This window comes from Bos indicus, chromosome 18 (assembly GCF_029378745.1).
Source record: "Bos indicus isolate NIAB-ARS_2022 breed Sahiwal x Tharparkar chromosome 18, NIAB-ARS_B.indTharparkar_mat_pri_1.0, whole genome shotgun sequence".
NCBI classification, from domain to species: Eukaryota; Metazoa; Chordata; class Mammalia; order Artiodactyla; family Bovidae; genus Bos; species Bos indicus.
Genome location: NC_091777.1, coordinates 63855907 through 63883177, shown reverse-complemented (window position 1 = coordinate 63883177; position 27271 = coordinate 63855907). Strand labels below are relative to the sequence as shown.

The window sequence follows — 27271 nt, the reverse complement described above, 5'->3', positions numbered from 1 at the left end:
TCGTCATGGTCAATTTCCAGACGAGGTGACAGCAGGAGAGGGTGGACGTGAAGGGCTGCGGGCTGAGACTGCACCAAAGTGGGTGAGTGTGGTACCCACCCAGAGCCTCCTCTGCTCCTAACACTGAGACGTGCTTGGAGAGTGTTTCTGAAACATGTAGCCACAGACAAGGGCAGAAAGAAAGTTCCCCAGATGGAGGGGAACCACAGCAAAGCATGAGAGGTCGGCGGTGTGGCCCCAGCGGCAGGGATCATCTCGGGGTCAGAGTAAGGTTTCCACCCATGTGGACACAGAGAGGGAACCATGGTCACAGAAAAATAAAGGGAGGCAAGCATGTGGATTATTTTGTAGAACAGGTGGTCACTGAAAAGAGGTGAAAATTTTCGACGTGAACAATACAGTAGATTCAACACGTTAAAAAGTCATGCAGCCAAGAAGGCAGCTAAGCGACCACGTATGAAGTCGGAGCATAGCATTGAGGAAATGGTCCAGAGTGCAGCACAGAGAGCAGACAAGGAGATTCAGGAGAGGCGGGCCTGTGCTGAGGGCCAGTGTGGTATCTGTCCTAAGTGTCAGACGGGAAGACGCTCCCGACAGACAGCAACGGCTGAGGAAGCAAATAACGGAGCCTCCTTTACTGAGGAGAACCGACCTGCGAAGGGCTGGGACTCATGCATGTGCACGTGACACCTGAGGGCCGCCCTGCTGGGCTCCTGACTGAGACTTGGTGCTCATACTTAGGGGCCTGGGCGGGATCAGCGGCCAGGGATCCAGACACGGCACACTTGAGCTAAGGACCCCACACCCTGCAACGGAGAGCCTGTGTGGCGCAGCGACGTCAACAATAGGTTAATTAACTACATATTTGTAAAAATAAATGGAAGTAATATCTGTATCTTGACCTTTCATAGTAAACTGAGAAACTGCAGGTTAAATTTAAAAATTATTTCGCGCTGAATTATACAATTTGAAACAGTTAATTCTTTTTAAAGTAAATTTCAAATAAAAAAAGGAAAATCAAGGCGGACTGGGCTGAGGCCCTAAAAATGTCCTGAAACTACTTCCTGTGGAAAACGCAGATTATCAAGAGAATGACCAGCCCACAGGGAGCAGACTGCCCCCTACCAAATGGGGGCGCTAAAGGATACTGGAGCCATGCCGTCAGGGAATTAACCAGGAAGAGTTCCCCTGAGTCGGAGTACTTGCAAGGGGCAGAAGTGAGAGCTTCACGCAGAGCACATCCCCAGCTTCCAGGAGGTTCAGCCTCCCGGTGTGGGCCGTGCCTCAGCCTCAACCCGCCAGGTCCTGAGAGAGGAGGTGGGCTCTGAGGGCATGGGGCCCTTAACCTTCACAAGCGTTTTCCTCTCCTAGTACTTGAGTCACACACTGGATTCCAAATAGAGTGTTCTCAAGCAACTTGTTAAAAAGAGAATGACGGTGAGAGAAGGCATTTCCAGAGGTGCACGTTCTTAGATACTGACTATTTTCACACAGAAAGGGATACTAAGAGATGGCAGAGAGACAGTGAGATGCAACAGAGAGGAACGCATGGCCGAAAATGAACTTTGGAAAAGTACACAGACACACATTGCACGCACAAACGCACCCGCACGTGTGCATGGACAGAGCCGTGCGCATGCCCACACACGTGTATATGAGTACCCAGAGTTCAGGTGAAGCACCGTTAGAACTTTGTCTTTTGTAAAGGAGGAGGAGAATGTGTACGGGTTCAGAAATAAAAATGTAAATACGTATTTTAAGCACGAGATCAAGTGCCTAAAATGAGCAATGGAATAACTCCCAATGTGCCTAGTGTAATTAAATGAAAGAAAACCTTTTCAACTTTACTGTGGTATAATTGACAAAATTGATGCTGTAAAGAGCCATATTGCATAGGAACCTGGAATGTTAGGCCCATGAATCAAGGCAAATTGGAAGTGGTCAAACAAGAGATGGCAAGAGTGAATGTCGACATTCTAGGAGTCAGCGAACTGAAATGGACTGGAATGGGTGAATTTAACTCAGATGACCATTATATCTACTACTGCGGGCAGGAATCCCTCAGAAGAAATGGAGTAGCCATCATGATCAACAAGAGAGTCCGAAATGCAGTACTTGGATGCAATCTCAAAATTGACAGAATAATCTCTGTTCGTTTCCAAGGCAAATCATTCAGTATCACAGGAATCCAAGTCTGTGTCCCAACCAGTAACGCTGAAGAAGCTCAACGATTCTATGAAGACCTACAAGATCTTTTAGAACTAACACCCCCCAAAATATGTCCTTTTCATTAATGGGGACTGGAATGCAAAAGTAGGAAGTCAAGAAACTCCTGGAGTAACAGGCAAATTTGGCCTTGGAGTACAGAATGAAGCAGGGCAAAGGCTAATAGAGTGTTGCCAAGAGAACGCACTGGTCTAGCAAACACCCTCTTCCAACAACACAAGAGAAGACTCTACACATGGACATCACCAGATGGTCAACACCGAAATCAGATTGATTATATTCTTCACAGCCAAAGATGGAGAAGCTCTATACAGTCAGTAAAAACATGACCAGGAGCTGACTGTGGATCAGATCATGAACTCCTTATTACCAAATTCAGACTTAAATTGAAGAAAGTAGGGAAAACCACTAGACCATTCAGGTATGACCTAAATCAAATCCCTTATGATTATACAGTGGAAGTGAGAAATAGATTTAAGGGACTAGATCTGATAGAGTGCCTGATGAATTCTGGACTGAGGTTTGTGACTTTGTACAGGAGCAGGGATCAAGACTATCCCCATGGAAAAGAAATGCAAAAAATGGCTGTCTGAGGAGGCCTTACATATAGCTGTGAAAAGAAGAGAAGTGAAAAGCAAAGGAGAAAAGGAAAGATATTCCCATCTGAATGCAAAGTTCCAAGAATAGCAAGGAGATCTAAAAAAGCTTCCCTCAGCAATCAGTGCAAACAAATAGAGGAAAACAACAGAATGGGAAAGACTAGAGATCTCTTCAAGAAAATGAGAGATACCAAGGGAACACTTCATGCAAAGATGGGCACAATAAAGGACAGAAATGGTATGGACCTAACAGAAGCAGAAGATATTAAGAGGTGGCAAGAATACACAGAAGAACTGTACAAAACAGATCTTCATGACCCAGATAATCACAATGGTGTGATCACTCACCTAGAGCCACACATCCTGGAGTGTGAAGTCAAGGGGCCTTAGGAAGCATCACTTTGAATAAAGCTAGTGGAGATGATGGAATTCCAGTTGAGCTATTTCAAATTCTGAAAGATGAAAGATGATGCTGTGAAAGTGCTGCACTCGATATGCCAGCAAAGTTGGAAAACTCAGCAGTGGCCACAGGACTGGAAAAGGTCAGTTTTCATTCCAATCCCAAAGAAAGGCAATGCCAAAGAATGCTCAAACTACCACACGGTTGCACTCATCTCACATGCTAGTAAAGTAGTCCTCCAAATTCTCCAAGCCAGGCTTCAAAGTACATGAACTGTGAACTTCCAGATGTTCAAGCTGGTTTTAGAAAAGGCAGAGAAACCAGAGATCAAATCGCTGCAACTGAAGAAAAGCCCACACAGCAACAATGAATAAATAAACAAACATAAAAAATAGATTTCTAGTGCAGGTTTTAAAAGATGCTTTGATAAATGATAGGAAATTCCCTTCTACTTATGACTTTTTCATTATAAATTGGTGGTGTATTTTTTCAGAAAACTTTTGATCTGTTATCATGATGTTTTAAAATTTCTTCTTTTAATATTTGAATTGTATTGATGGATTTTTGTGGATGAAACCAACCACACATTCTTGACAAAAATAGGTGCATATGCGTGATATGTGGTCCATTTTATTTACTGATGAATCCTCTTTGTGAATGTTTGTTTAGGAAAACAAACCAGGGGAAAAGAGCTTCCTGAGATTTTCCCATTTTGCAGTTTCCGTGTCACCGTTTGGTCTCAGGTTTCTCTGGCGCAGTGAAATGTTTTGTGGACTGTGCCCTTCCTTCCTTCTCCCCTCTCTGCGTAAGCTGTGTAAGCTCGGTAGGTGTGTGTACGAGTGTGTGTGTTTCATGAGTGCCCGCATGTTCAGATGCATTCACCTGTGAAACTCTCTGGACTCAGAGTTCACTTTAACATATAGGACAATTCAGATTTTCTGTTTATCCTTATGTCCATAATTTTGATAAATTTTATTTTTGAGGCTTTTGGTCTGTGTCATCTACATTTTCTACTATAATAGCATAAAAGTGCCCTTCGATGAAGCTTTTACCATTCTAAAGTCTGAAGGACCTGCCGTCATGTCCTGATGGCGGTAAAGCAACACCTTCTCTCTTTCTGACTTGGTCCTTGTGCCTAGCATGTGTGAGTGTGATCCACGCCCTCAGGGACGAAGCTTTCTGGCTTTTCTGATTTTCCTCTCCTTGTTTGTCCTCAGTGGTAGCTACCCCTGTCATTGTTGTTTCCCTGTCCCTCCCTTCGTTTGGAGTAATGTGCTGATATTTTTCAAAATCACTGATAATTGAGAGTCTGTTGTCTTCTTTATAAAATGAGGATATTAATTATCTTTTTTAAGGAAACTGAAACATGCCTTTCAGTTTTTTAGTAATCTGTTTATTTGTGGCTGTGCTGGGTCTTCCCTGCTTCGTGTGGGCCCTCTCTGATTGCAGCGAGTGGAGGCTGCTGCCTGGCTGTGCACGGACTGCTCACACTCGGGCTTCTCTCGAGGAAGACTAGAGCTTCAGAGGAAGCTCTGGGCACCAGGGCTTCGGCAGCTACAGCGCCCCTAGGCTCAGCTGTCCGGCAGCAAGTGGATCAGACCCATGTCCTGTGCATTGGCTGGCAGACTCTTAACCACTGGGCCACCGGGGGTCCAGGATGCTGTTTCTGAGGGTAGAACCAGTTGACCCGAAAGGGTCCCCGGGGCTCCTGGTGGTCTGTTAGGAGCCCAGGTACTGGCTGCTGGTGGTTAGGTGGTGTCCATTGCTGGCAGCTCCCGTGCCTCCTGGGGTCTGAGATCTGGTCCCGGGAGCCTGGGGTTGGGTCCTTCCTGGGCTAGCGGACGGCGAGAGCAGCGTACTCACTGGGCTCTGCTGGGGGCTCCCCTGACGGGGGAGCCGGGGGTGCGGCCATCCCCCTTCTGACGATCGAGTGGTTCAGCTGGGCGTAGGTCACGTCCTGGGGGGCTTCAGATGTGGCAGACTGCGGGGGGGAAGTTGTGTGTGATGGGGTGCCTGGGGGCCTGGAGAGGAGGCACCCATCTGCTGTGCATCTGTCCATCCTTCCCGGAATCCCCTCGACCGGGAGGACAGGGGGTGCCTCCCGCCTTAGTGATCTCGGGGGCTCACAGGGCGCCCGTCCCCTCCTGGGGGCCTGCCTCCCGCCTGTTGTGCTGGAGGGAGGCAGTGAGGCAGGACAGGTGCCTCCTGGGTCCGCCGCCCTCGGGTCAGGTCAGCTCTCTCTCCTGGTGGAAACTCCAGGGGCCTCCTGATGCTCAGGAGCCTCTGGGAGCTTTGTGCAGCCCTGGTTTCTGTCTGAGCCCGGACCTCTTGCTGATCTGGCCTGGCACACAGCTGTCTTCCTGCTAAAGCGCGTCCCTCCTGCCTCAGGACCTTCCTCCCGAGTCTGCCTGCCCCAAGCGCCCAGTGCCGTCTCTTGATTTACTTTCCTCATCAGCACCTTGCATTCTGGGACTCCGCCAGCTTGTTGGCGTGGGGCCCCTCTCACCACGAGCTGAGCGCCTGCCGTACCTGCAGGGCCTGGGGGGTGGCGCCCGCTCTCCCGCACCCTTTGCTGGGGGTGAAGGAGAGGAGCCTGGGCCATGTGGGCCATCCACTGATGCACGCATCCTCATGAGACCTGGGGCTGCACCCCTACACCATAAGGTCAGCCAGAGGACATGGCGCCCTGAAGGAGGGGCCGTGAGGTCACAGGGCAAGGGGAGGGTGGGGTCACATCAGGACCCAGGGAGCCGGGAAGGAGGGGTGGGGTGGGCGTGGCTGGAGCTGGGGTGTGAGCACAGCAACGCGTGCGCTGGGCTGAGTTTGGCAACAGGAGGTCTGTGGTGGCCAGACGGGAGCAAGGGTCTCACCCGATGGTCCAGCTGTAGCCCCACCTCAGAGTGTGTGTCGCTCACGGCAGCATCTGCAGCAGAGCAGAGGGCACCGCTAGGTAGGGTTCAGAGAGCCTCAGGGCTGGAGCCCCCGCCCTGCAGCCTGGGTGGGGGGCTGCTGTGTAGTCTCCCACCCTTCTGAGCATCCCCCCCACGGCCTCCAGAGGTCTCTGTGCCCCCCCCGACCCTGCACCCGAAAGTGCTGTGTGGGGTTTCAGTCCCCAGCCCCGGTCCCCCATCCTTCTGAGCATCCCCCCCACTGCCTCCAGAAGTCTCTGTGCCCTCCCGTGGGCCGCCGCCTCTCCTGCTCACAGATGGCCTGGTCCTGGGCGCCTGTGGCTGGGCTGGAGCTGAGGAGGAGACACTGTGTCAGGGGGAGAAGGTGGGGTGGTGTGGGTGGGGCTCTGGGGGTGTTGGGGCAGGAGTTACCTGCTCTGCGGGTCCCTGTCCTCAGGCCCTGGGTCTACCGCCCCTGTCGGAGGTTGGAAATCAGCCTCAGCCTGGGCTGGGTCTCGGGACAGAGGCTCGGCCCCGGGGACATGGTGTTCCCGCCCTCCACGTGGGATTCAGGAGGAGAGAAGGCAGCCTGGGTTCGTGGTGCATGTCAGTTCGTGACATTGAGAAGGAGGGGAATGGCTTAAATGAGTGCACGTGGGCTGACAGTGGGTGTTTTTTTCCACTAGATTTTCAGATTTGAGATTCTGGAAAAATTTTTTAATGAAATATCGTTGATTTGTAATATATTAGTTTCAGGCATACAACATATGATTCAATGTTTTTATAGGTTATACTCCATTTAAAGTTATTACGAAATAATTGCTACATTCCCTGTGCTATCCAGTGTATGCTTCTTGCTTATTTCATACACAGTAGTCTGTGTCTCTAGTCCACACCCCTCATCTGCCCAACCCCCCGGTAACCATTAGTTATTTTTCTGTATCAAGGACTCTGTTTCTGTTTTTCATATATGTTCCTTTGTATCGTTTTCCAGATTCAGTATGTACCAATGCTATCATAAAGCATTTATCTTCCTCTGAGTTATTTCAGTAAGCGTAATACTCTCTAGGTCCATGTGTGCTGTTGCAAATGGCAGAGTTTCCTTCTTTTTTATGGCTGAGTAATATTCCATTGTATGTATATGTGGGTATTTATATATACACCCACACACACACACACACACACCACATTTTCTCTGTTCATTCATCTGTTGCTGGACAGTTGGGTTGGTCACATATCTTGGCTATTGTAAATTGGCTACATGAATATTGGAATGTTTGTATCTTTTCAAAACACTAATTTGGGTATATATCCTGGGTATATATCCACATATACCCAGCAGTGGATTTGCTGGATCATATGATAATTTTGCTTTTCGTTTTTAAGGAACCTCCACATGGTGGGAAAACATTTTTTAAGCTGACTGTTCCCATGTCCTTGGTTTCCCTCTGTCTGATGCCCTAAGGCCTCCAGGGGTCCGAGTCACCCCGTTCCCTACTCACCCAACTTCCTGTGTCTGTCCTGACCCCGGTGTCGGAGGAAGAGGAAGAGGAGGACGAGGAGCAGCAGTACGAAGGTCACCGAGACCCCGATGAGGACACTCAGGTACCACGTGAGGCCTGGGGCACCAGAGACGCCTGAGTGAGCCTAGGGTGCCGTTTAGCTGGGCACCTGCTGTGTGCAGACTCGTGCTGGGGTCTGTGCGTCCATCTCCAGCCCACCCGACCCATTTGCAGACGAGGAGACTGAGGCCCAGAGAGGGAGATCACGGGCCCTGGTGAACCAGCCTGGAGGTGGCAGAGCTGGGACTGGAACCAGGGCCGTGGGCACCCTGAGCTCCTCCTGAGCTGGCCCCCAGGAGGACACCAGCTTTCTGCTCTGGGGGCCCCTCACCTGCAGGGGGCTGTCCGAGGGTCTCAGCTGGAGCTGAGGGTCCTCCCTTGTCCCGTCCCCTCCCCCACCACAGCGGGGGCGGGGGGAGGGGCAGGCTGCAAGGAGTGGCCTCTGGGTCCTCCCCTCCCTCCCCACACGCTGCAGTGGAGGGCACAGATCCCCACAGTCACCTCCTCGGGGGCTCCCTGTGCTCCTCGTCCGATGCGGAGTCACACCCAGGTCAGAACTGAGGAAATCTAAGATCTGGGGCACGGGTCTCTCCTTTTACACTGGGAGAAGCTGAGGCCCACACGGGGGTGTGGTGACGGTGAGGGAGTCCACATCAGTGTCTCCAGAGGCGCCTGAACCGGGGGCATAACTCAGCCCTGCTCCTCCCCAGACCCGCCACCACGTCCCCAAGTGCCTGCTCCCCTCTCTGCAGTTTCTGACTCCACTGAGGGGTGGAGCTGATGGAACTGATGCCTGGAGGCCCATGGGGGTCAGGAAGGGGGTGGGGGCGGGGCCGCTTTCCCCCTCCGCAGCCGTGCTCCCCCGGCCTGGGCCCCCGGACCCCTGCCCCTTCACCCAGCAGCTCAGAGCCCCTGAAGCCTGTGTTTCCCGTTGATGACCTGAGGGGGTATTAGATCTTCCGGCTCCCACACTGCCCTGGGCTGGGCTGTCTCCCCTGAGCATAGAGCCCCGAGACTCCATAGGTTCGAATCTGGGGTGTGGCTGGGAGAATGGGACCTTGGGAGGTTGAGCCCAGGAAGGGGTGCACCGGGCCGACCCGGGGTCCCCACCTCACTCCCCTCTGCCCTGCATGGCCCTGTGGCCTCCGCGAGACCCTTGCACTGCCCACCTGCCCTTCCGGGACCCCAGTGCGGGAGGAAGGGGCGGGGCGCAGGCTCCGAGGCCCCTCCCTCAGGGGGCCCCTCCCTCAGCGCCCCCTCCTCCACCACCGCACTGGGCTCCCAGGGCAGAGCCCCGAGCTGCTGAGTGAGACGGACAGACCTTGCCTCACCTGAGACCACGAGCGCCAGGGGCTCACTGGGCTGTGACAGCAGGTAGGGGTTTGTGCTGAGTGAGCCGTAGCACCTGTAGGTGCCCCCGTGGGCTGAGGTCACAGGGCTCAAGGAGAACTCGGCCTGGTACCGCCCGGCTTGGTCCTGGGAGCGCAGACGCAGGGGGCGATGGGCTGCCCCCTCCTTGGACAGAAGGAAGGTGTCCGTCCTCTCTCCTGACTGACACAGCAGGGTCACATTCTCCCCCGGGGCCACCGAGGGCCCTGGTCTCACCGAGAGGGAGGGTCTGTCTCTGAGCCGTCCTGCAGAGAGGAAGGGGGTGCGGGCGCTGGGCCTGGTCCTGAGCGAGACTCCTCGGGCCTCTCTGGTCCCTCAGCGCTGTCTCTGTTTTTCCGAGTCTCTCCCCTCCCCCCACCCTGTCTCTGTCCCTCCCCGGGACCCCTCCCCCTGGTCCCAGCATCACCCCTGGGGCTCCCCGGTGGGGCCTGTACAGAGTCTGGTCCCCGACTTACCCGCTGTCTCCTCTCCTGCCACCAGCAGCTCCAGGGGCTCACTGGGGGCCGACCACTCGGAGGAGAGGCCGTGTCCACCGTAGCATCTGTACCGGCCCCCGTGAACGGTGCCAACTGGGCCCAGGGGGAAGTCGGCCTGAGAGTGGCCCTCCTGGGGCCTCTGGGCAGGGCGCTGGGGGAGGTCCTGCCCCTCCTTCGACAGAACAAATCTGGCATAGCTGACATCAGAGCGACACTGGAGGGTCAGGTTCTGTCCAGAGGTGACCACAGGGCCCTGTGGGGTCAGGAGAGAGGGCTTCCCAGACAGCCCTGGGGAGAGACACGCACTGGCTTGTAGGGACCGCTTCCCCTGTGGACCCCCCCTCTCCCAACCCGGCCCCAGGCCTCGCCGTGTCTCAGTCTGTGTGTCTGTCCTGTGAGCCCCACGCTCCTCTCCCCACCCTCTCACAGGAGCTCCCCTGGGAGCAGAGACCCCAGTACGTTGTCTTGTCTGCACAAATGTATGGGGTCAGGACAGGACTTCCTCACCTGGGACCAGGAGCTCCAGGGGGTCGCTGGGGGCTGACCACACCCTGGGGGTGTGCCTGTAAAAGCCGTAGCATCTGAACCTCCACCCGTGCCCGGGGGTCACAGGGCCAATGGGGAACAGGGCCTGGGTCCACCCATCTGGGCTTCGCTGTCCAGCCAGGTTCCAAGAGGACTTGTCTTCTCCTTCTTTGGTCAGAAGGAATATGTTAAATCCCTGACGGGAGCCACACTGGAGGGTCACGCTCCCTCCCGAGGTCACCACAGGATTCGGCAGGGCTGAGAGGCTGGGTTTGTCGTACAGTCCTAGGAGAGAAGGAGGCAGCTGGTTCCATGGGGCTCCCACCCTTCCGTCTCCCTATCGAAGGCTGGGCTGTGAGAGTGACACCCCCTGAGAGCAGACCCCCTCCTGATGGCAGAGCCCGAGGCCCCCGAGAGTCCCTCACCTGTCACCACCAGCTCCAGGGGGTCACTGGGCTCTGACCAGCCAGTGGGGGTGCTGTAGTAGCACCGATAGCTCCCTGCGTGGTCCTGTCCCATGTGTTGGATGGAGAACCTGGCCTTGTCCCGGGGCTCCAGGGGTTTCTGTCTGTCCCAGAGAACCGGGCTTCCCTCTTTATCAAGACGGAACTCCTGGGCCCAGAGGGTCCCCCAGCACCAGATGGTCACGGGGCTCCCCCAGAGGACCACAGAGCCTGGCTCAGCCCAGATGGTGGGTTTGGGGAGGGTCCCTGGAAGGAAATCAGAGGCGGGCTCACCAGGAGTCCCCCCCATGCCCCGGCTCTCAGCCCAGACCTCCCAGACTCCCCGTCCGTCCGTGAGCCCTGAGCTGCCCTCCCCCTGCCCACAGCCTGGGGGTGACCTTGTCCCCACGAGAGGAGGGAGCTGGGCCCTGGGAGAGACTCACCGGCCTGCACCTGGGTCCTCAGGCCCACACTCAGCCCTGGAAGAGAGCGCCCTGTGAGAGGTGTGCCCTCAGCCCTGAGCAGCGCCTCTCCACCCCGGGAGCCTCCTGGGCCCTGGGGTCCCCTGATGGAGCAGGCTGGCTGGGGGGGGTCCCTCCAGACCAGGGTCCCCCTGCCCCTCCTCATCTCACCGAGGCAGAGCAGGGCAGAGAGCGCAGGGGCCATGGCGTCTCCTCCCTGCGGTCCAGGCTGTGAGGATGGAGGAAAACTGGGTGTCCTCCGGACAGACAGACCACAGGGTGTGTCCTCTCTGGGGCTTGGGCTTCCTGTCACACGGCTGTCACATCAGCGTCCCCGCAGGAAGGGGAACAGCCTCTTCTTGAAAGCCTGGCTTCGTCCCCGTGACAGTCCCAGTGTGTTCCTGAGACGCCCTTTCCAGTTGAAGTCATCCAGGACGCGGCCTTCTCTTTGTCAGCCTCGCCTCGGGGTCTGCTTCCTCCTCTGCCCGCCTGTCAGCAGGTCCCTGAGGGGTCTTCACCCTGAATGGGGTCACCAGGCCCTGGAGATGCTTCGGGGAGGATGCCAGCCCCTGCGGCCCACAGGACTCAGATTCCCAGAGAAACTTTTTTTTTTTTTTTAATTGGAGTATCATTACTTTACAATAAGGTGCTGGTTTCTGCCATACAGCAGCATGGATCGGCTGTGTGTGTCACATGCCCTCCCTGTAGAACCTCCCTCCCCTCTAGGTTGTCACAGAGCCCCTGTGTGAGCTCCCTGAGTCTCAGGGCACATTCCCCCATGGTCTATTTTACACGTGCTGGTGTGCACGTTTCCATGCTACTCTCTCCATTCGTCCCACACTCTCCCTCCCCTCTGTGTCCACAAGTCTGCTCTTTATGAGGGACACACGGTCAGCGTCACCCTGGGCTCAGTGGAGTCCATGTGGCCGAGAGCCCAGAGGAGATGCTCAGGGAATAAGGAAGGAAACTGACTCCTCCCCTGCCCCGGAGTGTGGGTTTTCCCTGTCACAGCCCCCTTCGGGGTGTCTCTCTTTATCGCATCACCGTCCAGCCTGCCTTCCTGGGAACAAGCCCCTGGGTGCTTCCTGCCTCCTTGGGGCCCCGGGGTCCTGGGGCTCAGTCTCCTCCCGGTCTTGTCATCACCTGAAAGCTTTAGAGGGTATTGATTGTGGTCAGAGCTCTCACTCTGATGGAGAACAGATACTCCTGTAAACGTGTGCCCGCTGCTCATGTAACCTGGGGTGGCGGTGCCGTTTCTCGGCGCCTGAGGTTCCTCCCTTGCCTGTTGTCCAGACCCCAGCCCTCAGAGGGGCTGCGGGCTCTTGCTGCCGTCATCATGGTCAATTTACAGACGAGGTGACGGCAGGAGAGGGTGGACGTGAAGGGCTGCGGAATGAGACTGCACCGAAGGGGGTGAGTGTGGTGCCCACCCAGAGCCTCCTCTGCTCCTAACTCTGAGATGTGCTTGGAGAGTGTTTCTGAAACACCACAGACAAGGGCAGAAAGAAAGTTCCCCAAATGGAGGGGACTACAGCAAAGCACGGGAGGTAGGCGGTGTGGCCCCGGCTTGGGGATCATCTGGAGGTCAGAGGAAGGTTTCCACCCATGTGGACACACAGAGGGAACCATCGTCACAGAAAAATAAAGGGAGGCAAGTATGTGGATAATTTTGTAGAAGAACAGGTGGTTACTGAAAAGAGGTGAAAATTTTCAACGTGAACAATACAGTAGATTCAACACGTTAAAAAGTCATGCAGCCAAGAAGGCAGCCGAGTGGCCCCGTATGAAGTCGGAGCACAGCATTGAGGAAATGGTCCAGAGTGCAGCACAGAGAGCAGACAGGGAGATTCAGGAGAGGCGGGCCTGTGCTGAGGGCCAGTGTGGTATCTGTTGTAAGTGTCAGACGGGAAGACGCTCATGACAGACAGCAACGGCTGAGGAAGCAAATAACGGAGCCTCCTTTACTGATGAGACCGACCTGCGAAGGGCTGGACTCATGCCTCTGCATGTGACACCCGAGGGCCGCCCTGCTGGCCCCTGACTGAGACTCGGCGCTCCTTACTTAGGGGCCCGGGCGGGATCACCAGCCAGGGATCCAGACATGGCACACTTGAGCTAAAGACCCCACACCCTGCAACGGAGAGCCTGTGTGGGGCAGCAACGTCAACAAATAGGTTAATTAACTACATGGTAAAAAAAGTAACATCCGTATTTTGACCTTTCATAGTAACTGAGAAACTGAAGGTTAATTTTAAAAAGTATATTGCACTGAATTACAGAATTTGAAACAGTTAATTCTAAGTAGATTTCAACTGAAAAAAAAAAAAATCAAGGTGGACTGGACTGAGGCCCTAAAAATGTCTTGAAATACTTCTTGTGGAAAACGCAGATTATCAAGAGAATGACCAGCCCACTGGGAGCAGACTGCCCCTACCAAAAGGGGGTGCTAAAGGATACTGGAGCCATGCCGTCAGGGAATTAACCGGGAAGAGTTCCCCCTGAGTCGGAATACTTGCAAGGGGCAGAAGTGAGAGCTTCATGCAGAGCACATCCCCAGCTTCCAGGAGGTTCGGCACCGCCTCCTGCTGTGGGCTGTGCCTCAGCCACAACCCACCAGGTCCTGAGAGAGGAGGTGGGCTCTGGGGGCATGGGGCCCTTAACCTTCACAAGCGTTTTCCTCTGCTAGTACTTGAGTCACACACTGGATTCCAAATAGGAAGTGTTCTCAAGCAACTTGATAAAAAGAGAATGAACATGAAAGAAGGCATTTCCAGAGGTGCAAGTTCTTGGATATTGACGGTTTTCACACAGAAAGGAATACTAAGAGATGGCAGAGAGACAGTGAGATGCAACAGAGAGGAACGTGTGGCTGAAAATGAGCTTTGGAAAAGTACACAGACAAACACTTGCACGCACAAACACACCCACACGTGTGCATGGAGAGAGACGTGCGCATGCCCACACATGTGTATATGAGTACCCAGAGTTCAGTAAAGCACGGTTAGAACTTTGTCTTTTCTAAAGAAGGAGGAGAATGCATACATTTTCAGAAATAAAAATGTAAATATGTATTTTAAGCACGAGAGCAAGTGCCTAAAATGAGAAGTGGAATAACTCCAAATGTGCCTGCTGTAATTAAATGAAAGAAAACCCTTTCAGTTTTAGTGAGGTATAATTGACAAAATTGATGCTGTAAAGAGCAATATTGCCTAGGAACCTGGAATGTCAGGTCCATGAATCAAGGCAAATTGGATGTGGTCAAACAGGAGATGGCAAGAGTGAACGTTAACATTCTAGGAATCAGCGAACTAAAAGGGACTGGAGTGGGTGAATTTAACTCAGATGACCATTATATCCACTACTATGGGCAGGAATCCCTTAGAAGAAATAAAGTAGCCATCATGGTCAACAAGAGAGTCCGAAATGCAGTACTTGGATGCAATCTCAAAAATGACAGAATGATCGCTGTTCATTTCCAAGGCAAACCATTCAATAGCATGGTAATCGAAGCCTATGCCCCAACCAGTAATGCTGAAGAAGCTGAACGATGCTATGAAGATCTATAAGACCTTTTAGAACTAACACCCCCCAAAATATGTCCTTTTCACTATAGGGGACTGGAATGCAAAAGTAGGAAGTCGAGAAACACCTGCAGTCACAGGCAAATTTGGCCTTGGAGTCCAGAGTGAAGCAGGGCAAAGGTTAATAGAGTTTTGCCGAGAGAACGCACTGATCATAGCAAACACCCTCCTCCAACAACGCAAGAGAAGACTCTACACATGGACATCACCAGATGGTCAACACCGAAATCAGATGGATTATATTCTTTGCAGCCAAAGATGGAGAAGCTCTATACAGTCAGCAAAAACAAGACCAGGAGCTGACTGTGGCTCAGATGATGAACTGCTTGTTGCCAAATTCAGACTGATATTGAAGAAAGTAGGGAAAACCACTAGACCATTCAGGTATGACCTAAATCAAATCCCTTATGACTATACAGTGGAAGTGAGAAATAGATTCAAGGGACTAGATCTGACAGAGTGCCTGATGAACTCTGGACGGAGGTTTGTGACTTTGTACGGGAGCAGGGATTAAGACCATTCCCATGGAAAAGAAATGCAAAAAATGGCTGTCTGAGAAGGCCTTACAAATAGTTGTGAAAAAAAGAGAAGTGAAAAGCAAAGGAGAAAAGGAAAGATATTCCCATCTGAATGCAAAGTTCGAAAAAATAGCAAGGAGAGCTAAAAAAGCCTCCATCAGCAATCAATGCAAACAAATAGAGGAAAACAACAGAATGGGAAAGACTAGAGATCTCTTCAAGAAAATTAGAGATACCAAGGGAACATTTCATGCAAAGATGGGCACAATAAAGGACAGAAATGGTATGGACCTAACAGAAGCAGAAGACATTAAGAAGAGGTGGCAAGAATATATAGAAGAATTGTACAAAACAGATCTTCATGACCCAGATAATCATAATGGTCTCATCACTCACCTAGACCCCCATATCCTGGAATGTGAAGTCAAGTGGGCCTTAGGAAGCATCACTTTGAACAAAGCTAGTGGAGGTGATGGAACTCCAGTTGAGCTATTTCAAATCCTGAAAGATGATGCTGTGAAAGTGCTGCACTCAATATGCCAGCAAAGTTGGAAAACTCAGCAGTGGCCACAGGACTGGAAAAGGTCAGTTTTCATTCCAATCCCAAAGAAAGGCAATGCCAAAGAATGCTCAGACTACCGCACAAGTGCCCTCATCTTACACGCTAGTAAAGTAATGCTCAAAATTCTCCAAGCCAGGCTTCAGCAATATGTGAACCGTGAGCTTCCTGATGTTCAAGCTGGTTTTAGAAAAGGCAGAGGAACCAGAGATCAAATTACCAACATCCGCTGGATCATGGAAAAAGCGAGATTTCGAGAAAAACATCTATTTCTACTTAATTGACTATGCCAAAGCCTTTGACTGTGTGGATCACAGTAAACTGTGGAAAATTCTGAAAGAGATGGGAATACCAGACCACCTGCTCAGCCTCTTGAGAAATTTGTATGCAGGTCAGGAAGCAACAGTTAGAACTGGACATGGAACAACAGACTGGTTCCAAATAGCAAAAGAGTAGGTCAAGGCTGTATATTGTCACCGTGCTTATTTAACTTATATGCAGAGTACATCATGAGAAACCCTGGACTGGAAGAAGCACAAGCTGGAATCAAGATCGCTGGGAGAAATATCAATAACCTCAGATATGCAGATGACACCACCCTTATGGCAGAAAGTGAAGAGGAACTAAAAAGCCTCTTGATGAAAGTGAAAGAGGAGAGTGAAAAGTTGGCTTGAAGCTCAACATTCATAAAACGAAGATCATGGTATCTGGTCCCATCACTTCATGGGAAATAGATGGGGAAACAGGGGAAACAGTGTCAGGCTTTATTTTTTGGGGCTCCAAAATCACTGCAGATGGTGACTGCAGCCACGAAATTAAAAGACGCTTACTTCTTGGAAGGAAAGTTATGACCAACCTAGATAGCATATTCAAAAGCAGAGACATTACTTTGCCAACAAAGGTTCGTCTAGTCAAGGCTATGGTTTTTCCTGTGGTCATGTATGGATGTGAGAGTTGGACTGTGAAGAAGGCTGAGCGCCGAAGAATTGATGCTTTTGAACTGTGGTGTTGGAGAAGACTCTTGAGAGTCCCTTGGGCTGCAAGGAGACCCAATCAATCCATTCTGAAGGAGATCAGCCCTGGGATTTTTTGGAAGGACTGATGCTAAAGCTGAAACTCCAGTACTTTGTCCACCTCATGCGAAGAGTTGACTCATTGAAAAAGACTCTGATGCTGGGAGAGATTGGGAGCAGGAGAAGAAGGGGACGACAGAGGATGAGATGGCTAGATGGCATCACTGACTCGATGGACGTGAGTCTGGGTGAACTCCGGGAGTAGGTGATGGACAGGGAGGCCTGGCATGCTGGGATTCATGGCGTCGCAAAGAGTTGGACACGACTGAGCAACTGAACTGAACTGAACTGAAGCTTCACGTGCCTCTCCTGGTTGGGAGGCTGTGAACAATCACATGCGTAGCACAGGAGTCTGAACAAACCTGTCAGGCAAGCTAGAAAGTCATCAGAGGGGTTTGAATTGAAACACTCCTATTATGCCCAGGAGACTTATAAACTAGAGCTGTAAGTGGATTTTCTTCATAGAGAGGTAGTCGGGTTGATTTCCTTACAGAGTATGGTGGTCGGGGATAGCCCCCTGTGAATGTCAGAGGAGTTGGTAAAAGTCATAAAATAGTAAAACAGACAGATTCTGGTTTTGGGGTAGACGCTCAGGCAGGTCTAGGGGACCCCTCGAGCCCTGACTCGCTTTGCCTGTCAGGGCTCTCCCGCATGAACTTGTCATGGATGGGAACTCCCATGCTGGCTCCCGGCACCTCACCGGGCCAATTAATAATGTCTGCTCTGATTCTGGCCATAAATTTGAGCTTTTTTCTATTACTCAAGCTCAATCAGAGCATCAAGAAAAGTTTCAGCAAAGGAGGAAAAATCACCCATAATTATGGGATGGATTTATATAGATAACACCAGGCTATGGTAATTTAGGTTTAAAGTCTCCTCTGTGTTGGAAACAATTAAATCATACTACGGACAATCAGTCTAGTAACACTAGAAAGTGGGGCTATGTGCCTTATAGATGGTGCCAATATATAATTTCCCTGGAAGATAAAGATTCTACAGAGCAGACTAAGTCAGGTGACCTGAGATATACTGGGCTACATCTAATGGAAGCTCTTAAGTCTTACTTGTGACTTTACTAATAGTGCTGGCTATGTTATTTGTATTTCACCTGTTTTATAAAATTGCTGTTTCTTGCACTGTCAAATGGGTGTGTGAGGCCTCTAATAGAATAATATATAGTGCCATATGAGATCGATGATGGTAACAGTGTAACTCTAGATATGGGAAGAAGCAACAAGAGGGAATATTTTCCTGGACCAAGAGGCTAGCCAGACAGGTGGTCCAGAGCATTTTGGATACTGTTTTATGGCCTAGTCCAGTAACAGCACATTGAGTGGCCTGTCAACAAAATCTTTGCCAAACCTGAGAACGGACACTCTCAGCACCATGGGTCAAAATGGTCATGAAATGCCCCCCTGAAAATCATGGTCAAGTTTATGAGCAAAAAGGGGCTCTGCCAACTGAAGACTGACACTTGCCATCTACAAAGACTAAATCATGGCCGCTGCAACTGCCAACTCTCAACGCCCCTGAAAGGAGTTCAGGGTGAAAACCAGGAATGAGGCACTCTGTGCTCTGGGACAAACTAGGAGAACAGGACTTCAGATAGTTAAATCTTTTCAGGAGAAGATTTTACGAGTTCCAATTCTTGCATCTTCTCATACCTAGAGAAACACTGACATCATTAACTGTGAAATCTGCTCTGGCTATTAGGAAAAGTTTACAATTAAAAGTCAAAATAGAGTAGCTATGGTTCAGATATCCTGGGAAATACCTAGGTGATGCTATGGGTGTGCTTTCAGATTAGACCTTGTATTGCTAAACACTTGAGTTTTCTGAGTCGTTTCAGGCTTGGATGCCACCATTCTCAAAACAGTGTCTGCTGGAAGCTAGTAACTGCGACCTTACTTTTTATAAAACTAGGCAACTGGCTACCTGTCTCCCTGAAGTGCCAGGTCCAGACTGGGTTTTAGGCCTATTCTTCTAAAAAGAAATGAGATTTATTTTGTCTTCTAAATTCCAGTTATCACTCCTCCAACTACTTCTAACTGCGTCTGTTACACCAAAATGGCAGACCAAGGGATTGAGATTTTAGTCATACAAGACTCAGATCTAGAACTTGGAACTCAGAAATACTTCCAATTCAGTGTCTATACTCCAAGCTGAGGCAGTCCTATGCTCCATTTGGACAGGAAATTATCCCAGTCATAGCTGCCTAGTTCCCTAAATTAAAACTGAGTAGAACTCAGTAGGGCTCTGGAGTAGAGATCTGTTCTGTGTTCTCCATTTCTTGTCTGTAGGATATAGGCTTCATTCAGCCTCCTTGACCTTCCCTGAGTTCCAAAGGGTGGATCCAAACAACTGCTAATTAGGGAAGGAAGGGGATACAGAAACAGGAGAAACAATCAAAGGTTGGTACAGCCTGCAGACAGGGTCCTGGTTCCTACTCAAAGAAATATGCATAACAGTGTCTTTTTTAGTTCTTCTACAGAACTGGAGCCCCCACCCAGGTGGAGGATGTTAACTTCAGACTGAACACAAGACTCCTGGAACACAGCTCTGTTGCCTCACCACCAACCAATCAAAAAGGATCACACACCCTTCAACCCTCACCCCAAATGTTGCCTTCTGTTTCCGGGGACCAGAGACGACCATCCTGTTCGGTCTCCTGTTTGGCCCTGTCTATTTCATCTCTGAGAGGAGCCAACAGTTTCACACTAAATTGCTGTTACTAAAAGGGTGGAAGCTGGTTTCAGATGTGGAACACCCCAACTTAGATCAGGGAGAGAGAGACAGACTTCTGCTCTGCTAGGCAGGCCTACGCCCATGCACAGCAGGAAGAAGTTACAGAAGAAAGAGACCTCCGCCCCAATTCCCAACAAGTATCTTGAGTATGAAGTCTCTCAGCGGGGAGTTGTTAGGGGAAGCACACTGATGGAAACCGCCCACCCTGGCCAGGCACCACAGTAACCATTTCCATGAGTTGTATTATGACAGGAGATCCTGATAAGGAACACGGAACTAATAAGCCGCCACCAACCTGAAGAACTCGGGAAAGGTCTAAAGGAGACACCGCGTGTCCCTCCACTTCCCATAATCCCTCTCGCTAGCATCCATCTTGGCTGAGCGATGCGTGTGCCACCAGGAAAGACTCTGAATTAGAGTGATTGGTCAAAGACCACCTGGAAACTAATCCCATCACCATAAAACCCCACACTGTGAGCCACGTGGCAGAGCAGTTCTCCTGGGTTCCCTTACCCTACTGCTCTCCACCCGGGTGCCCTTTCCCAATAAAATCTCTTGCTTTTTCAGCACATGTGTCTCCTCGGACAATTCATTTCTGAGTGTTAGACAAGAGCCCAGTTCCGGGCCCTGAAAGGGGTCCTCCTTGCAACAGTTCTTGTCGGTTTTCTGCTCATCTGAGGTGTTGCAGCTCACTAGCTGGATTCTGCAGTTTGCATAAATGTCATGAGGCCCAGATAATCCCGGTTTATCAGTGTTTCTGAGTGAGATGAGGGCTGGGAGTTCCCAATCGGCCATCTTGCATAAAGTGCTGATTAAAATTTCTGAAATGTGTCACAGTGAGGCCAGAAATGGGAAATAGAAATGATAGGTAACTAGTGTGCGTGCTCAGTCACTACAGCCGTGTCTGACTCTTTGCGACCCCACGGCCTGTAGCCTGCCATGCTCCTCTGTGCATGGGATTCTCTAGGCAGGAATACTGGAGGGGGTGGCCATGCCCTCCTCCAGGGGATCTTCCCCAACCAGGGACTGAACCCAAGTCTCTTATGTCTCCTGCACTGGCAGGGGGCTCTTCACCACTAGTGCCCCCTGGGAAGCCCTGATAGTCCACATACACGGAAAACTGAGAAGAGTAAGCAGGTATTGGGCGCCGTTTTGGAATGAGAGAAACGGAGTGATGGTAGGCTGCTCTTGGGCTCCCCAGGCGGCTCAGGGGTAAAGAACCTGCCTGCCAGCGCAGGAGGTGCAGAGACTCACGTTCGATCCCTGGGTGGGGAAGATTCCCTGGAGAAGGACATGGCAGCCCACCTACATATTCTTGCCTAGAGAATCCATGGACAGAGGAGCCTGGCAGGCTACTGTCTGTGGAATCACAAAGAGTTGGATACGACTGAGCACGCGCGCGCGCACACACACACACACACACACACACACACACACACGAAGAGACTACAGACCCAGACAACACCGCCTGCCCACTCCCCAGACCAGGGTGCCCCCTCCCTCGGTTCTGCAGTTTGTGTGTGTAGTCTTCAGGGTTTTGTAAATGCAGTATCACGTCATCTGCATACACGGACAGTTTTGCCTCCTCCCTGCCGCCAAGTTGAATCGTTTTTTGTTTTTTGCCTGATTGCTCTGACTAGGACTTCCAGTGGTATGTTGAACACAAATGGTGAGAGTGGGCATCCTTACCTTGTCCCAGAGCTCTAGAAAGGCTTTCAGCTTTTTACCTTTGAGTACTGTGTTGACTGTGTGCTTGTCATAAATAGGATGTCTCACTTTGGCTAGACTTTTTATGATGAATGTGTTGCAGGAAGGCGGACCCCTTCCAGGGCCCAGAACTGGGCTCTTGTCTAACACTCAGAAATGAATTGTCCAAGGAGACACATGTGCTGAAAAAGCAAGAGATTTTATTGGGAAAGGGCACCCGGGTGGAGAGCAGTAGGGTAAGGGAACCCAGGAGAACTGCTCTGCCACGTGGCTCACAGTGTGGGGTTTTATGGTGATGGGATTAGTTTCCAGGTGGTCTTTGGCCAATTACTCTAATTCAGAGTCTTTCCTGGTGGCACACGCATCGCTCAGCCAAGATGGATGCTAGCGAGAGGGATTATGGGAAGTGGAGGGACACGCGGTGTTTCCTTTAGACCTTTCCTGAACTCTTCCAGTTGGTGGTGGCTTATTAGTTCCGTGTTCCGTATCAGGATCTCCTGTCATAAAACAACTCATGCAAATGGTTACTGTGGTGCCTGGTCAGGGTGGGCGGTTTCCATCAGTGTGCTTCCCCTAACAACTCCCCGCTGAGAGACTTCATACTCAAGATACTTGTTGGGAATTGGGGCGGAGGTCTCTTTCTTCTGTAACTTCTTCCTGCTGTGCATGGGCATAGGCCTGCCTAGCAGAGCAGAAGTCTGTCTCTCTGTCCCTGATCTAAGTTGGGGTGTTCCACATCTGAAACCAGCTTCCACCCTTTTAGTAACAGCAATTTAGTGTGAAACTGTTGGCTCCTCTCAGAGATGAAATAGACGGCCAAACAGGAGACCTAACAGGATGGTCATCTCTGGTCCTGGAAACAGAAGGCAACATTTGGGGTGAGGGTTGAAGGGTGTGTGATCCTTTTTGATTGGTTGGTGGTGGGGCAACAGAGCTGTGCTCCAGGAATCTTGTGTTCAGTCTGAAGTTAACATCCTCCACCTGGGTGGGGGCTCAAAGACACTGTTATGCATATTTCTTTGAGTAGGAACCAGGACCCTGTCTGCAGGCTGTACCAACCTTTGATTGTTTCTCCTGTTTCTGTATCCCCTTCCTTCCCTAATTAGCAGTTGTTTGGATCCACCCTTTGGAACTCAGGGAAGGTCAAGGAGGCTGAATGAAGCCTATATCCTACAGACAAGAAATGGAGAACACAGAACAGATCTCTACTCCAGAGCCCTACTGAGTTCTACTCAGTTTTAATTTAGGGAACTAGGCAGCTATGACTGGGATAATTTCCTGTCCAAATGGAGCATAGGACTGCCTCAGCTTGGAGTATAGACACTGAATTGGAAGTATTTCTGAGTTCCAAGTTCTAGATCTGAGTCTTGTATGACTAAAATCTCAATCCCTTGGTCTGCCATTTTGGTGTAACAGACGCAGTTAGAAGTAGTTGGAGGAGTGATAACTGGAATTTAGAAGACAAAATAAATCTCATTTCTTTTTAGAAGAATAGGCCTAAAACCCAGTCTGGACCTGGCACTTCAGGGAGACAGGTAGCCAGTTGCCTAGTTTTATAAAAAGTAAGGACGCAGTTACTAGCTTCCAGCAGACACTGTTTTGAGAATGGTGGCATCCAAGCCTGACACGACTCAGAAAACTCAAGTGTTTAGCAATACAAGGTCTAATCTGAAAGCACACCCATAGCATCACCTAGGTATTTCCCAGGATATCTGAGCCATAGCTACTCTATTTTGACTTTTAATTGTAAACTTTTCCTAATAGCCAGAGCAGATTTCACAGTTAATGATGTCAGTGTTTCTCTAGGTATGAGAAGATGCAAGAATTGGAACTCATAAAATCTCATCCTGAAAAGACCTAACTATCTGAAGGCCTGTTCTGCCAGTTTTTCCCAGAGCACAGAGTGCCTCATTCCTGGTTTTCACCCTGAACTCCTTTCAGGGGCGTTGAAAGTCAGCAGTTGCAGCGGCCATGATTTAATCTTTGTAGATGTAGATGGCAAGTGTCAGTTTTCAGTTGGCAGAGCCCCCTTTTACTCATAAACTTGACCATGATTTTCAGGGGGGCATTTCATGACCATTTTATCCCATGGTGCTGAGAATGTCCATTCTCAGGTTTGGCAAAGATTTTGTTGACAGGCCACTCAATGTGCTGTTACTGGACTAGGCCATAAAACAGTATCCAAAATGCTCTGGACCACCTGTCTGGCTAGCCTCTTGGTCCAGGAAAATATTCCCTCTTGTTGCTTCTTCCCATATCTAGAGTTACACTGTTACCATCATCGATCTCATATGGCACTATATATTATTCTATTAGAGGCCTCACACACCCATTTGACAGTGTAAGAAACAGTAATTTTGTAAAACAGGTGAAATACAAATAACATAGCCAGCAGTATTAGTAAAGTCACAAGTAAACTCAAGTTAAGAGCTTCCATTAGATGTAGCCCAGTATATCTCAGGTCATCTGACTTAGTCTGCTCTGTAGAATGTTTATCTTCCAGGGAAATTGTATATTGGCACCGTCTACAAGGCACATAGCCCCATTTTCTAGTGTTACTAGACTGACTGTCCTTAGTATGATTTAATTGTTTCCAACACAGAGGAGACTTTAAACCTAAACTACCACAGCCTGGTGTTATCTATATAAATCCATCCCATAATTATGGGTGATTTTTCCTCCTTTGCTGAAACTTTCTTGTTGTTTTGATTGAGCTTGAGTAATAGAAAAAAGCTCAAATTTATGGCCAGAGTCAGAGCAGCCATTATTAATTGGTCCGGTGAGGGGATCCCATCTAGCAATATCACAGTAACCTGAATATGACTATAATTTTTTTTTAAGTAAATTTCTCAGGGCCAACCAGGTAGAGTCTTGTAGTAGAGAAATTTAACAAGGTAACCCAGAACTAGACACAGGTAATTGGCCACAAATCCAACAATTGAATTGATTTCTAAAACTAGCATAGAATCAGGCCTATGATAGAAAAGCATTTGATTTATATGCAAAGGTCTAAGAAGTCAAGAAAACATAAATGATCGTATGAATCAGGTCCAGCATCTTGGGCAAGCTGTCTACCTCTGATGTCGTCATCTTCTCATCCTGGTGTAGTGTAGTTTCTCCTGCTTAGCATCATTTTAAGGTGAAATCAGGTCAGCTGTCTTCTCTGTAAACCAATCCAGTGTAGGGGCCTTTGGATGTGGGAATTAATCTAAGAATTAATTTCCCTTCAGTTTCATTGTGTGTGAGCTAGGTAAGAGTACCTGGTAAAAAAAGTCCTTCCATCCAGGTTGGAGACAGTCCCTTAAATTATGTCTTTTTCCAGCCCTGGTTGCAGGTCATGAGGCATCTGATCTTCATCCAAAGATAGATTACTGAGATAAGCTTCAGAAACAAACTTAGGGTGTTCTTTAAGAATTCAATTAAATTGTACATTAATATCACGTAACAGCAAAGAACTATCTAAGAGATGAGTCTTACTAGATGCAGACCTCCATTAACAAACTTGGATTTAACATTTTTTGAAATATCTTTTTCTCTCTAGAGTTACCCTCATTTTTATCAAATATAACCAAATGAAGGCTAGCTTGTTTGAAAAATAGGTCTGTTCTCACTAATTTTGGTCTGGTGATTTTTATAACCATAATTGATTATGGACTTTTTATTTTGCTGAAACATTTATAGAGTCTCAGACTGAACTTTTAAAATAAAACACGGCTGGGAAACTCACACCAAAGGCTTATCACAGATTTTGCCTAACAAATCTAAGTGAATTCTTCCCTTTTTAAGGTTTCAAAAATTTCTTGAGATCTTTGTACCCGTGAGATAACATTCCTAACTCATTTGATAAAATTACTGGAAACCTAAGAATTTCCCATTTTTTGGAGGAGTCACATAGAGAGAAAACATAATTGTTTTGTTTATAACATTTAATTTTACCAAAGTATTGTCCTAATTCATTTGAGGGGAAGGTTTTCCCTACTCCCTGAAAACCCGTAATTTTTCAGAGAGAAACCATAAAAGTTATAAGCATATTTGCTGCTTCATTCAGTCCTTTTGTTAACTTTTGTGAAGTCATCAGGTTTTCTGTTAGAATACCAGGACATATCAGAATGTTAAGAACCCCATATAATTTCTAGGATATCTGTATTAGTAATTTTACCATACATTATAACATGAGCGGATTTATTACTCATTTGATAATCTTTTTCATATGATTTAACCAACCAAATAAACACAGTTTAATATCTCTCTTTGGGATGTTTCAGGGGCCCTCTGAAGCATCCCAAAGTTAGCTAGAGGTCAAAGGAACTTCAAAAGAATTCGGTTTAGGAAGTTTTATCCACAAGATCAATTAAAAGCGTTTAGAACATTTGGTCAGATTTAGTCAATGTTGATGGGTGCATCATTTAGCTTGCTGATATGTCACAATGGGTGTAAATACCCAGGCTCAAGGTCTAGTGAAAGTCAGCTCCGCCATCTTGGACCTAGTTGGCTCTAACCGGTTTTCTTATGGCTGTGTCATTCCTAACAAAATCCATTTATCTAACTAGTTGTAATCCAATTTTAGAAAATCCTGATCATGCATAACTCTTTTTAATATTTTTCATACCCCCCCTTTTTTAAAACTGAAAACACACTTCCTACTTCCCTTTAGCAACCAAGAACTAACTTTTATATTAGTATTTTATAGATTGGTGACCATAAATACCAGTGATAATTTCTAAAACCCTTGCTTTCTTAGAACATTTTAGGATGGCACCAAACATTATTCATTTATAGTCCCAAATCTCTTTAATTTCTCTGTAAAAGGAAATGAGTGTTTAGTAGTAAATGTTTTAAAATCTTATTTTATTTGGAAATGACCTAACTACTCAATAGACTTCCAACACATAGCACACTTGGCACAACCCTTAGAAATTTAAGTTACGCCAATCTGGAGAGAGTATTTTAGACAGATATTTCTAAAGAATAATTATTCTTAATAGAATTTATATAAAAGCTCATATCTCATTTACATTTTTTAGAAGTTACTTCACTCGAGGTAATTGTTGACAGACTTGTAACAGATATAATATTTAACTTATATTAAACCTAGGTACAATGAAAATATCCTATTTAGTGTTAATTACTCTAAGACATGTCTATATTAGATAGGTCAACAAACAAACATTAATATCAGGTATTTAATACTGAATATTCCCCAGTTCACATGAACCTGGAATTTATCGTTTAATTTAGAATTATTTGATTTGTAAGCGCTTACCTTTTTTAAGCCAAATAAATAGAGCTCATTTACAAATTAACCTCAAAAATATTACCCAGAGACAAATACATACCAAGACATATTTATACAGACACAGTGCAAGATCTAGCTTCATTTTCTAAGTTTAGTCATAAATTAGATATTACAATATAAAATTTACTAGTTTATGAAAAAAAAAAACAGTTGAAATAAATAAAAATTTAAAAATCTTTTTCCCTTTTCCCTCAGTCTCAGGACTTAGAGATGGTCTAGATAAGTGTTCCTGAGAGCCCTGGTCTCAAGGCACAGGGAAAGAAAATCAAGTTCTAACAAAATGCCAGCAGGTCTAAACCAAATGGTGGCCAGACAAAGCAAAATGGCGATCAAAAATAACACAGAACACAGAGTTAAAACACACACATATAAACCTGGGAGTCTTCATCAGACACTCCCTTAAATACAAGAATACAGTATCTCAGAAAACCTCCTATAGAGACACAGAACTTCAGATCAAAGATTTCAAAGGGAGGAAAGGAAGCCAGGTTGAAAGAAGAAGGGGGAGGAGGCGGGAGAGGGGGCAAAAGGGGTGGCCTTACAGACGTCTCCTGCCACCTACAGACACCCAGGCGTTATGGGACTTTTCCCTGGGCCTCCAGAGAAGGGAGGACTAGAACTCAGCCCTACCAGAAATCAGACCAGACCAGAATCAGAATTCGAGTTCTCTGCCAAGAGGAGGTGATCAGTCTCCAATCCTCAGCTCAGGCTGAGGGCCCTTCGACCAGATTCCTGCGTCCAGGACCAGGGGACTAGAAAAACAGGGAAGGATAGGAAGGGTTAAGGAGAGGAAAAGAGAGAGGGAAGAGAGAGAGGTCAATAA

The 27271-nt window shown here is 48.6% G+C and overlaps 2 protein-coding genes across 7 annotated transcripts in view; both read right to left on the bottom strand.

Moving 5' to 3' along the window:
* The window catches only part of LOC109572067 (leukocyte immunoglobulin-like receptor subfamily B member 3), a 70940-nt gene extending 59675 nt beyond the window's left edge, over positions 1 to 11265 (bottom strand). The window contains exons 1-11 of one of the 6 annotated variants that reach the window (XM_070771816.1): positions 11141 to 11258; positions 10952 to 10987; positions 10491 to 10775; positions 10048 to 10350; positions 9520 to 9828; positions 9007 to 9309; positions 7616 to 7732; positions 6546 to 6588; positions 6429 to 6466; positions 6096 to 6148; positions 4597 to 5206 (exon numbers count right to left, since the gene is read on the bottom strand). In XM_070771816.1, the coding sequence (XP_070627917.1) occupies positions 5060 to 5206; positions 6096 to 6148; positions 6429 to 6466; positions 6546 to 6588; positions 7616 to 7732; positions 9007 to 9309; positions 9520 to 9828; positions 10048 to 10350; positions 10491 to 10775; positions 10952 to 10987; positions 11141 to 11174 (1668 nt within the window). In that variant the 5' untranslated portion in view covers positions 11175 to 11258 and the 3' untranslated portion in view covers positions 4597 to 5059. Of the gene's footprint in view, positions 1 to 4596; positions 5207 to 6095; positions 6149 to 6428; positions 6467 to 6545; positions 6589 to 7615; positions 7733 to 9006; positions 9310 to 9519; positions 9829 to 10047; positions 10351 to 10490; positions 10776 to 10951; positions 10988 to 11140 lie in introns of those variants that run through there. The other 5 variants (XM_070771820.1, XM_070771822.1, XM_070771819.1 and 2 more) reach the window with 5 other exon arrangements.
* The window catches only part of LOC109572041 (leukocyte immunoglobulin-like receptor subfamily B member 5), a gene marked incomplete in the record, with an annotated part of 242862 nt that overhangs the window by 115585 nt on the left and 100006 nt on the right, over positions 1 to 27271 (bottom strand).